Here is a 14,410-nt window from a genome sequence, read left to right as displayed (position 1 = left end):
CAGTTGAATTCCTTTGATGGCTAAATTTGCAGTACAGGTATCCTTTGTGTCAATAATTTATTATCTAGATTAGATCATTTTTGTACCTATTGTAGGTATACTTTCAGGAAGGACTAGCTTAGCAAAGACATGGCTAGAACAGCTGAGGAATGATGATAAAACTATGTTATGGGACCTGGTTCCTGTCCAGGTTAGCATTTGTACATTAAGTTTAAACTGGAAAAATATGACTGTTGATAATACCACATGTCAGTCATCGGTCATTCTGACCGTTAGTCCCATCGCTTATTCTTCAAGCGACAAGTCAAATCAAGGACCTGGCACCGTTTCAAATCCATTTTAAACCCTCTTTCCTCCTTTTAATTTCTCATCTGGCTCTCAACATTCCTTCACTCAAAAAAAAGGGGAAAAGTTAAAGACGAATTTTTTTATTCCTTTCTCTTTGTCTTCGAAAAGCTGTTTTTGTTCTTATTCTGTTCAAGATGTCTGATCCTTCTTCAACCTCTAAGCAATTGCTCACTACACTCAGTGAGATTGAACCTATTGCTTTTTACTCTCCTTCAGCAGTAGAGTCCAACTCTAGTGTTCCTTCGAGTTCTCAGCAAGAACCTCCTGAAAATCCTTTCCATTCCATAGATCTGAACAGCACTAGTATCCCTATTGTACCTGGTCCTTACCATGAGATATTACCAGACAATCTATTTGAAGGAGATTTACCAAGAAATAAATCATCTGAGTCAAACATTTTGGCAGCAAGTGAAGAACTGGTAATCGAAAGTCTTGCAATGATGAGAGAAGAAGCTAGGGCTGAACAAAATGAGCCTTTACAAGGTGAAGAGGTAAGAGACACTCAACCCATTTTCTATAAAACTCAAGATTTTGGGAGGTATCCTTCTTCTAACTCCTCAGATTCTGAAAGTGATGAGGAACCCTTTAAATGGAAGGTTGAAAGAAGGGAGGTTGGGGTGTCAAGAAAGGGAAAAGAAAAGATAGTGGAAGAGGTTCCTAGAAGAAGACCTACTACTAGGTCTGATGCTAGGAAGTTGATGGCTGATGCCTTAAAGGCTAGTGCAAGATCTACGGCTGAAATTAGGAGTGCCAGAACTTTCAAAGTATCAAACTTTAGAATCCCTGAATTTGTTGTCATAGTGTGTCTGCCGAAGAAATGGACAAGAAAAACAAGAAGAAAAGTCAGGAAAAACAAAGTCAAAGGATCCAAAGAAGGTTGTGAAAACAAAACCCACGAAGAAGAGTTCTACAGGAAAACGGAAGAGATCATAGGGACCTGGTACCCAACAAAGGGGTGAAGAGGAGGTCAACATGTAGGAAATTATTGACAACTTGAGAACCCAGGCTGTGCTGGCTGGAAGAGTCTTTGACATGGGAATAATCAATCTTCCCGGCATGGACTCTCTACATGACATGGTGGAAATTCAATCATGGATGCATCTATTCAACAAGAAATCTCCTATCCTTTACGAAGAAGAAGTGCGTGAATTTCTATAACAACATTCAATTTAAGGAAGATGGGAGTGTCCTCACAAGAGTAAATGATATTGCAGTGCATCTGGATGAGTTTCTGCTGGGAAAAATTCTCATGGTACCTAAAGAGGGAACCGGGTCTGTCATTGGGAAAACTTGTTCGATTGAGTTTGTGTCCTCGATTTCGAAGCTTCCTACAACAAAGGTTGTTGGGGTTTTAAAGAAGGTCAGGAAGATCGAGTATCAGTTGGTGTTCAAGTTTGTAAATAAAACTCTCCTTCCTCGGACTAAAAAGAGGACTTCAGCTACTTCTGCTAATTTATTTGTGATGGAGATGTTGTGCATATTCGAACCTCTGAATCTCCCAGGGTTTATGCTTGAGCACATGTACAAAACTGTCATTGAGAGGAAAGGCATTCATGGGATGGGATACAGATACTTTCTCACTAAAGTATTTAAACATTTTAAAATTCCTCTAAAGCGTTGGCATGGTTGGGACTGTGAAATAAACCTTTTCGGAGAGTACCCTGGTCGAATGTGAGTGTATCGAAAGGAAAGTCAATCCCAAGATCAAGATGGCTCAACTCATAGACGATCAGAATCAACTCAAGCATGAGGTTGAGAAGTTAACTGTATGGTTGAGTGGAAAAGATGCTGAAATTGCAATACTCAAAGCTGAACTACTCACTGCACAAATTGAGGGACCTGGTACTTCTGTCATTCAAGCCCTGGAAAGGGAAAATGCAGAGCTGAGATCCAAGGTCACTGCCTTGCAAGAAAAGGCAATTAAGGATAATGATGCTGCAAATGATGGACTCACTCTCATTATCCAGTCCCTTTCTCATCAACCTCCCCCTTCTTAGTCTGTCCCAATCATTTCCTGTGTCTTCCTTGTGTGGCTTGTCTTTGTGTCTTTGGATTATCAGTTTGTTTTTCATGAACTAAATGTTATCTTGGAATGCTATTTATCTTATTCCCCTGGTGTTCTAGCTAATATCTATTGTGAATGCTTTTCTTTTCTGTTTGATTGCTATCAAGCTCTGATCTTATTTGATATTAGTGTTGATATTGCTGGTTTACTATATCTCTTTTTTTATGATGCCAAAAGGGGGAATTATAACTGACTAATAAGTGGTAGACGTGTGTGTGAGGGGGAACACAGTGAGGTGGAAAATTTCTTTTCAGGAGCATAGACTAGTAATTAAGGGGGAACTAGTTAAAAAGCTGGTGCCTGAGTACTGTTTGTCATCATCAAAAAAGGGGAAAATGTTATTTGTAGTTTTGATGATATGAAAAACTCAGGGACCTTGTAAAGGTACCAGGTTCTCAACATGAGTTTTGAAGATGTAACAAACTCAGGGACATCGTAAAGATATCAGGTTCCCCAAGGTGACTAGTATGTTGACTGCCAGCTGGAGAAGGTACAAAAAGTGGGTGCACAGTTCCCAAGGGTGTCAGTAAAGTTAGACTTCTCCAACCAATGGCAATTGTTTAAATAAAGGGACTTGTCCAGATAAAAGTCACTTTCCTTATTTTTGAGTTTTTGCAACTTGATAAAGTATTTTCAAGAACACTTGCAAAGGCTATCGAAAATCAAATAGCAGAATTATTCAAACAACAACTGAAATCTCTGGAGCATTTAGTGTAGTTGTTTAATAATATATTCTCTTGGTCTTACATTGTAAACTATTCCTAAATCTATAAAGGAATCAGTGTGTGGTGGTGAAATTCTATGTTGTCTAGGAGCGATAGCTTAGTGGGTAAATTAACTTCTACTTAGGCTTGTCAAGCGATAGAGATTATTGCTTGAGCGTGAGATTAAAAACTTTTTCTCACATTTGTGTAACTGGTTTTACTTTTGCTTGCAAAGATTAGTAAAATAGCTGTGAAAATCCCGTGAGACAGTTCCTGATTTTACTCCCTTAAGCAAGGACGTTTCCACGTAAAATTGTTGTGTTGTTTAAACTGCATTTACTTTCTGTTTATACTTGTTAGTGTATCAAGGGACTGGTCTATTGACTGATAAGTGAAGGCATATATTCTATCAAGATCCACCTGATTAGCATACATCCTATGTTCAGAGGTTTCCTCTTGGACATGAAATCTGCAGGGTATCCAACTATTTTGTAGAACTGCTCCCTAGAATGTCCCTTGCATCCATAGTTTTCACATTGTTGAAAATTCTTTCTAGTCTTGTAGCTTCCTCCTTAGGAGCTAGTACTATTGTTGTATCCTCCACCATGATCACCAACACCTGAGAATGCACTGATGAATGTACTTTTGATGATCCTGCTCCATTGTTGTATGTGTGATTTCTGTAACTGTACATTGTTGTGCCTTCTATCAGTCCTAAACCACTGGAACTATTGCTTACCAGACTTCTCTGACTCTCTTGATCAATCAATATTGCATACAATTTTGTTTAAAGGAGTTGAACTCCTCATTAAGATCTGACTTCTATGAGGGGAATATGACTCATTTTACCCCATTAGAAACTGTAGAAACCTTTGATAATCACAGTGTTCACCAAATTTTTTGGACTCATGACATGGACAACTTGGACATGGAATTATAGCATCATACTCATCCCGGAGGTCTCTTAGACTTGAGTGATAGTCAGCAATCAATATTGTACCCTGAGTGAGAGAGTGAATCTCCCTATGTAATTGAAATTTTTTGGATCCATTCACAGTGTCAAACCTTTCTCTTCGATCTAGCCACACCTTTCAAGCATCAGAGACATACACAACAGAACTAAGAAGTCCAGGTCTCATTGCATTCATAATCCAGCTCATAACTATTGTATTACACTTTTCCCAATGATCATGTAGCTCAGGATCAAACATAGACTTATGGAATCTTCCATCTACAAATCCTAATTTACTTCGACCTACTAGACCAATTTTAAATGACCTACTCCACAAGGCATATATTTCTGATCCGTTAATTGCATAGAGATTAGAGAACTACCTGGACAGGAAATGTGGTTGTGCGAGAACCACTTCCAGTACTGGTTGCTTGACTCTCAGCTCCTTCTGTTGCACCTCCATACATGAGAGTCCTAAACCTCTCTTTTGATTCACCTGTTTTTTGGAAGGATAGATCGAAGTACCTAGGTATTCTCTATGATCTTAGGCTCTGATACCGTGTAAGCTTCATAGCTCAATCTTAAACACCATAGCTAGAAGAAAGGAAGAAGAGAGGATTGTATTGATTGTATAATATGACTTGATACAATGTATTTGTACATAGTGTATATTTATACTACAAGAAATTCCAATAACTAATCATGCCAACATGGCATCTTTCTAACTAACTTTTTACTGATTAGTTAACTAACTCAACCATATAGCTTGCTTAACCATCTTTATTAGTTAACAATAGGCTATTAGATTGAAGCAACTCGAGTGAGAGCCCAAATGGATGAGGCGAGAAAGAATGAAATCTCAACATTTGTTAGATCAAAAGATTAAATTCCAAAACAAGTGAGCTATCGATGGTTCCTTCATATATGAAAACAGAATTTGAAATACATATAGTTGTTTTAGTATATTTTTGGTCAGTTTTATAAGTAAGGATGCAATATTTTTGCTAGGGAAGGTAATTTATTATTTCTTCAATGTTAAATTAGTAAGAACTTTTATTACTAGCACTTTCTATTATATAAAAGTTGGAGCATTTTACCAGAAAACATAAAAAAAATTGAAAATTAATAGGGCTCTATATATCTAAATATTCAAGGTATCATATCATATTATATTATAAGTGGGAAGTCCTTTAGCTCAAAGTTGAATTACGAATTTGCCCTTCACTTGAACATTATTTAAATATATATAACATTATATGAAAACAAAAGCATAATATTTTCATTTTTAATGACCTGGAAAATAAATTAACACTGCAATTACAATAATTAGGATAATTGCAAAGACAGTAAAACTTACATTTAAATAACCATGAACAGGGTAAACGAAAAGGCAATTGAAAGTAATAAATCTTTTTTCCAAGTGAATAATGACTTTTTTCAGGTAAATAAAGAAATTATGTTTCTTCTTTAAGTAAATCATTTCATCTTCATATACATTTCAAAAGGCATGGAAGATATAGGAACGCTATTTTAGTTAAGAAATCGAAGACTTTAAGACAATCATGAAGAACATATGAAGTGTGGTGTATGCGGTGATTTCTCGACAGCGACAACGGTGAGAAACTGATTTTGTGTTCCTACAAAATTTCATAGTCCTCCAACAACCCCTTCCCTTCATCATTTTTCTTTTTTGAAACAGGAAGGTTTCAAATTATTAACACTATTTCTTTGTTGTTGTTTTCTTCTAACCCCCCTCCCCCCACTCCACCCCTCCCTCCTCTTATTGTAGAATATGACTCTTCTTAGATTTATATGTGATGAAATTTGAAGTGCTCTTGAAATTCAAGGTATATTGATTTATCCGAGTATTTCTATAACGCAATTTCAATCGGATATTCACTGGTTTTTTTCTTTCTTTATTTTATTAGTCTTTATTTGTTCCTTTTTACCCTTTTTACTTTTATATTTAGCTTGTTTTTCATTTTTGAAAAGGTGAAATTTCAACAATAAATATGATGAAAGTATATAATTGACAGGTAATAGTAAAATAATTTTACCTTTGAGATTCACACATGGTATTTTTCGCAGCTATAATTTTTTTATGCAATACATTTGTTCTCTTATTTTCATATATAGGCTTTTAAATTGTATACATCATCATTTCTCTTACAAGAGTTTTTCCTTCTCCTATTTAATTTTTGGGAGATTCAAGATTAAGATCTTAGTTAGAGAATATATTTTAATCTTAGTATGTCTTGGATATTATTTTCTCTTTAGTTTGAATTTGTAATATTTTTCCTTCGAATTATACATGACTCATCACAAGCATGTTTATAATGTTATTATTGGTTTGTCTGTTTTTTTTTTACTTTGTTAATTCATTTCTGTATTAAAAATTAAATTTGAAAACTAAAAGATATTAATTATTTTTACTATTTGAATAGAGTGATATTTTTTCATGAATACTGAAACATCATATCATCAAAAACTAACACAAATAGTGCTATATTTCATATAGACCCATGGACTTATCACAAGTAATTGCATTCTCAAGACAACCTTATTGTATTGTCGTTAAGCGTCGATGTTTATATTCTTTATAGAAAATGTAAAATGTGTAATTGAAATTTATATTTCTGATAAATTTGTCTCGCGCCTTTGTTATTTCATTAAAGACATTACATACATTTATTATTATTTTTCTATCATAAATTCATAAACATATTTTACAGTCATGGTTCACATATTTCTGGTTTGATAGCAAATGCATCATTCTATTTTATGATTTATTTTTAATGAATAAAAATAAATAATAAAATTAATATTATTAATTTCAATATCTATACCTTATAACTCACTTCTAAATAAATAAAAACTTGTGATGATAGTAAGGGACAAACGTGCAACGCACGTTATCAGAAACTAGTATTATTATAAGTGGGAAGCTCCAAAGTAAAAAAGTTGAATTACTCTTTTGCCCCTCCACTAAATTAAAACTTTTATAATTTTCATATAATCTTCTTATTCTCATTTCAAAATCTTGACCTTTCAAATTTCTCACAAGTTTTAAAAAATACAAATGAGTAATTATTCTTTAAAGACAAGAAATTAAAGTGGATTCATGTATCTTTTAAAGTTAAATTTCATCTCTATCTTTTTTATACTTATTTTAATAGTATTTGACCTTTCAATTTTTCACGTGTCTTTTCATGTTTCTGTAATTTTGTTCTATAAATTTAACTTTACCAAAAAAAACTTTTATTTACTATTCCTATAATTCTTGTGTGTATGAACTCTAAAATTATTTCAATCATTAAATTTTCGTTCTTTCATCTTCCAATAGTATCTTCTTTTACATTCTTCACTCCTATTTTAAAATATAAAATTTCTTTATTATTATTGGTTGTACATAGTTTAATCTTCTTAATGATTTTATTTTGATTAGTCTTTACACGTTTGTTAAATACTCTATAAAATGTATCATAAGGTGGGTTTGTCCAATTATCTCATTTGCCTTCTTTGGTTAGATTTTTACTTCAAAAAGAGTCTAATTCAGGTAAATCTATTCTAATATAACTAATTCAGCTACAAATATTGACCAACATTTTTTATATTATTGTTAAGCTTTCAAGTTGTTCACTTTTTTTCGTATAATATTTATTTATTAAAGTACTTTGTTGCAATAAAACTCAAATTCAGATATAAGTTGATCTCTGAATGCTTTTGCATATTTGAATTTTGAAATTTGGACATGGACTATGTTTGGAGCACACAGGCTCACAGTTGATTGTGTGTTCGTTTAGTTTTAAATGATATGAAATACACGTGCGATGCATGTCTTCGAGAACTAGTTTTACAGATAAATATGAAAAATTATTTTCTTAAGGTCTTCGAATGTCTATGGTTTCTTTACCTTCGACCTTACAAGTTTGATTTCTCAATAAAACCTTGTGTGCTACCTGACATATTCGTTTTCATGAGCAAGATTTTCCATTCGCCAAGCCGTCCATCCTTGACCTTGTACCAAATCAGTCTCCGTCTACCATGTCTTTTTTTTCCCTTCCAGTTTCTATGCCTCCATCGCGAGTAGTTCATCAATCTTCTTCTATAAGATCTCTTCCTCCTTTGCTGCCCCATCCTACTCAGTCACCTCCACCCTCACTAGCTCTCATCCTAATATTTATTTTGGAGACCCTTCTTCTCGCTCTTCAAGTCCCGATCACAATACCAGTCCAACTCCCATAGCTATTCCTATATCTTCTTTGGATGCTCCCACTCCACAACCAACTCTACACTCTAAGATGTTCCCAACACCTCTTCCCCTGCTTTACCTCTTGTTGTCGACTTAAGAAGCAACAAAATGTTCCAAGAATCTTCCCCTACTATGCTGCCTCCGCCAACCTATTCTGTTAAGCTCATAGCCCCTCCTCAGCATTTACATCATATGGTTCTTCGATATATGCCCGTCTTCAAATTTGGCCACTACCTCAGATGTATTACCCCCTCCCACACTATGGCATCTGAAATGGATGCATTACTGCAGAATGACACCTGGACTTTGGTTCCATATGATTCCTCACGGAATATTCTTGGTGCAAGTGGGTATTTCGTGTAAAAAAGTTCTTCAGGTGCGATACAACGCTACAAAGCTTGCTTAGTTGCAAGGATATTTCACCAACTGGAAGTTCACGACTACTACGAAACATTTAGCCCTGTTGTTAAGCAAATGCAAACAAACCAGATCACTCTGGACGTGTTTGGATCAATCATTGGACATGTCTATGTTTCTTGACATATTTGCTTTGATGAATAAAATTCTCCATTCGCCAAGTCATCCATCCTTGGCCCCGTACCAAATCATCTCCGTCTACCACGCATTGGGCTTCCCTTCCAGTTTGTATGCCTCCATATAGAGTCGTCTATCAATCTTCTTCTATCAGATCTGTTCCTCCTTTGCTACCCCATTCTACTCAGCCACCTCACTATCACGAACTTATCCTAACATTAAGTTAGGAGACCCTTCATCTCACTCTTTCAGTCCCGAATGTACTATGAGTCCAACTTTCATAGCTACTCCTATACCTTCATTGGATGCTCCAATCCACAATCAACTTCCTTCTAAGGTTTTCCCAACACCTCTTCCGCTGCTTTACCCCTTGTTGCCGACATACGTAGTAACAACATGCTCCCAGAATATTCCCCTACTATGCTGCATCCGCCAACCTGTACTGATAAGCTCATAGGCCCTCCTCACGCTCACATCATATGGTTCTTCGAAATATGCTCCGTCCTCAAATTTGGCACTACCTCAGATGTATTACCCCCTCCAACATGTGAGCCATCATGTTTCAGGGAAGCTTCCACACATATAGAGTGGCAGGCTGCTATGACATCTGAAATGGATGCATAACTGCGGAATGACACTTGGTCTTTGGTTCCGTATGATTCCTCACTGATATTCTTGGGTGCAAGTGTATTTCGAGTAAAAAGAAATTATTCAGGTGCGATAGAGCACTACAAGGCTTGCTTAGTTGCAAAGGGATTTCATCAACTGGAGGATCATGACTACTATGAGACATTTACCGCTGTTGTTAAGTCAGTTACCATTGGCATTCTTCTCACCTTGGAAGCATTGCACCACTGGGTTTTGCGTCAATTAGATGTGCAAAATGCTTTTCTTCATGTTGAACTGCAAGAGGTCTATATGTCACAACCTTCCAGCTTCATACATCCTCGATATACGAATAACATTTGAAAGCTTGGGAAATCAATCTACGGTCTCAAACATGCACCTCAGGCATGGTACATATTGGTGAGAGTCCCTTGTTCCATGATGCTACGTAGATCGAAAAATTGTCAGAGCCTTACAATATGTGACACTTCCTCGTCCCAACATTTCCTTTATCGGAACAAGGCCTGCTAATTTATTCATAATCTCACGATAAATCAGTGACTTGAAAACTACAGTCGAACTGAAAATGCAAGCAAACCAGATCACATTGATCTGATTATCTACTTGAAAGGTTCCATAACATATTATACATGCAATAAATACTAACTATAGATTCTTTAGCAAACGTAATTAAATTGTGAACGTAACTCCATGAAGACTTGGACCTTGGATATAATAATTAATGGATCTTTTATTCTATCAAACAGTTTCGCGAAAAAAAGCACATACATCAAATCAAATCTAGTCATTTTGCTGTTTCCTTTCTCTTCTTCATTTTGGTGTTTTCTTTTTCATCCTCTATTTCCCTTCAATTCCTCTGTTTTTGCCTCCTCTGCTTGTTCCATTTTTTCGTTTGATTCTTGATTTCCATTCAATCCATCAATCTCTATTTTTATGAACTGTTTTTACCATTTTGTTTTGCAGAGAGAATCAAAACAGAAAGAGAAAAGGAGTAAAGATTTTAACATTTGTTTCGAATATGAAGTGACTGAAGAAAGATAGTTAAGCCCAGCTATTTTACAACTTTAGTGTAACTGGTTATTTGTATATAAACTCCATTAGATGTTCATGTTCATCATATAAAGATACATTTTCCATTCTAATTCTTTGCATTGGATGTATAATTCACTTATAACATCCCAATCTCGCATTGAAAAAATAATGAATCGATTAAAAGCTCCAGTTTTATCTGATCTTTTCGGTTTTATCAAAAGAGTTAACATCTCTAATTCTATAAACAAGTAAAAGAGATGATGTCAAACTATATTTGAAAGTGAAATAACATGAAAATGCAGATCAAAATGATCTCTGAACCTTAGGAACAGAATCAGTTTCGCAAGCAAATCACATATCAAACAGTTCGGCAAAAATAACGCATACGTCTCACAAATCAAGTTTCTGATCTTTAAGTCAGAAATATAGTAATGTTTATACTAAAATGAATCTGAAAATTAGTATCGTAACCTATTACCAGCTCCACTTATCAAAATCAATTTCTGTTCCTTCGTTTTTTCCTTCATAATCCTTGAATGGTCCTCCTTCTTTATACATTGGTTGTTTTCCTTGTTTAATATCCCGTTTTCTTCTTTCTTTTTCATCTTCTTCCTCGTTTTTACGATTCTCTTCTTCATTTTCATCAATTTCTTCGTCTGGATTTTCATCTGTTTCTCCTACTTCAGCTTCTTCCTTTGTTTCATTAGATTCTTCATTTCCATCAACCTCATTTTGCCCAACTTCTTCATTTTCATCAATTTCTCCATTTGGATTTTCATCTAATTGATCCACTCCAGCCTCTTCCTCTGTTTCTTCCATATTTTCATTAGATTCTTGATTCCCTCCAGCTTTTTCCTCTGTTTCTTCAATTATTTCATCAGATTCTTGATTTACATTCTGTCCATCAAGCTCCTTTATCCCTTGATCTTCTTCTTCATCATCAGTACGTTCATTTCCATGAACTGGTTCTCCTCCAATTAACATTTTTTTTGGCAGAGAGAATTAAAACAGAAAAAGAAATTGAGCATAGACTTCGCACTTTTTTTGGAATATGAAATGACTGTAGAAGATGGGTAACTGCCTTTATATACTAAAACTAATTAGTCAAAAGATTGTCAACTGAAAAAAACGGTTTTTACTTTATTTACACACTTAAATTTTACCCTCTAATTTAAAATTAGCTTTTTATTTTTATGTTTTTTTTTTTCGAGGGGTTTCTTTGGGTTCATGTAAACTCATGGGAAAAGATGCAAGATGTTTCCATACGGATATGCGGCACGGTGGCTATGGATGGTTTCAAGAGAGTAAAAAGTAGGCTCAAGAAGTATTGAGACGAGATGAGTATATATGACATAACACAACTTCAACTTATTAAGAACGTGACCTTAAATAGGAGGATGCACTAAATCAATTGAGGGTGTGTGTAAGTTGTCTTAAAGCCACAATTATGGGCGTAAATGATACAGTTCGACCAGTTATTTAAAAAAAATTATATAATCCCAAATTTCAATTTTTTATAATTTATAATGAAAATTACACATTTTAAACATCCAGATCATATCGATTTATCTTCTGTATCGGTATGATTTGATTAATATTTTTTTTAACTTTTAAAATATCACCTCAAAATATACTGTTATTTATATATTTCTTTCGCAAATATGTTCTTGAAGAAACACTTTAATTCTTCATCAAGAAGACAAGAATGTAAAACATTGTTGTCGTGTTGTTTGATCTTAAATATTTTATAGGAGTGTTTGGAAATGCTTTGTTGTATTGTATGATAGAGTATTTATGACAATATCTTGTAATTTTAAACATAATTAAGTATAAACTAACTATAGAGCAAAGACGCAATGTCGTCTACTCACCAAAGTCTAGGACCTAAGTGATGTTTATTCTGTTATAAAATATAATTATATATTAAACGTAACATATTGTTAATATATAAAATCTATTTACATACATATAAGGTTATTCGGTTCGGTTCGAAACATTTTTAGGTTTATTCATAAATTAAGAAAAACATCCCAATTGTTCGGAACGGTTGTACACTTAAATAAAAGTCCACAATTTTATTTAAAACATAGCATAAATTGGTTCGGTGTGGTTGGATTTTTCTTTTTTTTTTGACACCCCTAGCCACACTCATTGAAAAAAATGATAAATTGACAAACACAAATATGAAGCTTACAAAAGTTTATCGAAGTGGCTAAATAAGAAGCATTAGATTCCCTACAGAGGCTTCCATAAAATTATAATTACTAATTTTATTATTTGGGAGAATGCATAAGTGCTCCTTAAACTATAGACAAAATTTCAGCAACACAACTTAACTGTACATGAGTTCCATAACCCCCTGAATTATTTTATAGTGTAATAAATATACCTTTCGATATTGAGGTGACACAGTAAAGAATGGAAAAGAAGTATTAGAATTTGATTATGGTGAAGTCAAGATATAACTTAGTTGTCAATGAAAATCTGAGCGAGTTATGATGAGACCAATGAACAAAGAAGCTAAGAATGGGCTTATGAGAATATGTTCGGATTTTATTTAAATTTGTGAACGAGTGTACCTTCTAGGCTTATGGGTCCTGTTAGGTTTCTTAGTTGTACTTAGATTTACTTTTGCTAAATCGTTTTCGTGATGCAGGTGCTAGTACCATCTACCAAACTTTTTTTTTCGTGCAATCTTTGCAGCTTTTGGGCATCGAAAACGAGGGTGAGCACTTGACGCCCCAAATCAGCTTGTCTCCATAGATTTCAACTATTATTACTTGTATCCTAGTGCTACTGCAACTCTACTAATTGTAAAAACTATGTATATATATTACATTGAATTGTTGCCGATGAACATAAAATAATATTCAAAGATAGTTTGCTTTTTTTATTCTCGGTCTCTTAAATCTTATATGGTATCAAAGCCATGACGATCTCTTCTTCCCCCGAGCACGTCTCAATCTTCATTCGCTACCCACCTACCTTTCCTTTCTCTTCTTCGACATCACTTAATCATGCCCACCATTTTATCTCTATAAAACTAACTGTCACAAATTAACTTTTTTTGGCGCACACAATTGTTGTCTTTTTTCATGGCCAGAATCTTCATGGATTTATTGGTGGTAGTCATCCTTGCCCACATCCAGTGCTGATGTGAGGCTAAAAATATATATTTAAATTATTATTTGCCTCATATTTATTATTTATATTCGTCTTTTTTTAGCATAGCTTTTATGGATTGTGCTAAATAGAGTATTTTATTGTAGGAATAAATTGGGATAAAGTTAAAAAAGTTTGAAGCCAAAACAAATTAAAGATGAAAGATTGAAGAAGAAAATCAAGCAGCAACTTAATGGAATAAATTTAATATAATAATGCATAAGGAAAAGATTGACATAATTCAAATTAAATTGCAAGTTGCTACCACGTGGCAGATTTTGGAGGAGCAAAGAGTTGAGACGGTGAACCGTAAAATTCTTATCCCGCTTGGTTTAAGTTTTGTAATTTATTTTGGACTCAATTATTTTAGGAAAAAATAATGAATTTACCCCTGAACTTTGATAAATGGTATGTTTATGCCCTCCGTTATACTTTGGGTCCATCTCAGCCCCTACCGTCCAATTTTTGGTACACACACGCCCCTCACACTAACAGCCCCTCATCCTATACACATGTCTTAATCCTAATCAACTACCCATTTAACCATATTCTTAACCCATAAATTAACAACCCGCCCCTTAAGCCCCTACCCACCCGATTCCCTTTAAAATACCCTAAGTAGTTAAAAGATCCAATAACATCAACACGGCTATTACAGCTCCGATGGAGTTGTGCCAATGCAGAACAACAACGAAATGAGTACTCATTTTGTAGGTCCAGTCGTTGATGGATTC

The 14,410-nt window shown here is 34.5% G+C and overlaps 2 protein-coding genes across 2 annotated transcripts; one reads left to right on the top strand and one right to left on the bottom strand.

The window, feature by feature from the left end:
- Nucleotides 1-8,582: 8,582 nt before the first annotated feature.
- Nucleotides 8,583-10,523, top strand: LOC138339313 (uncharacterized mitochondrial protein AtMg00820-like). Its single transcript, XM_069290905.1, has 3 exons — nt 8,583-8,667; nt 9,571-9,767; nt 10,446-10,523. Exons 1-3 carry the CDS (start codon nt 8,583-8,585, stop codon nt 10,521-10,523), a joined length of 360 nt encoding a protein of 119 aa, XP_069147006.1.
- Nucleotides 10,524-10,988: 465 nt separating this feature from the next.
- LOC138339312 (DEK domain-containing chromatin-associated protein 4-like) lies at nt 10,989-11,498 on the bottom strand. Its single transcript, XM_069290904.1, has one exon. The coding sequence runs from the start codon at nt 11,496-11,498 to the stop codon at nt 10,989-10,991; it is 510 nt and encodes a 169-aa protein (XP_069147005.1).
- Between the last annotated feature and the right edge of the window lie 2,912 nt (nt 11,499-14,410).

The sequence above is a fragment of the Solanum lycopersicum genome, chromosome 11 (genome assembly GCF_036512215.1).
Source record: "Solanum lycopersicum chromosome 11, SLM_r2.1".
In the NCBI taxonomy this organism is placed as follows: domain Eukaryota; kingdom Viridiplantae; phylum Streptophyta; class Magnoliopsida; order Solanales; family Solanaceae; genus Solanum; species Solanum lycopersicum.
The sequence above is the reverse complement of the archived record's forward strand: the minus strand, read 5'-3'. Positions and strand labels throughout refer to the sequence as shown.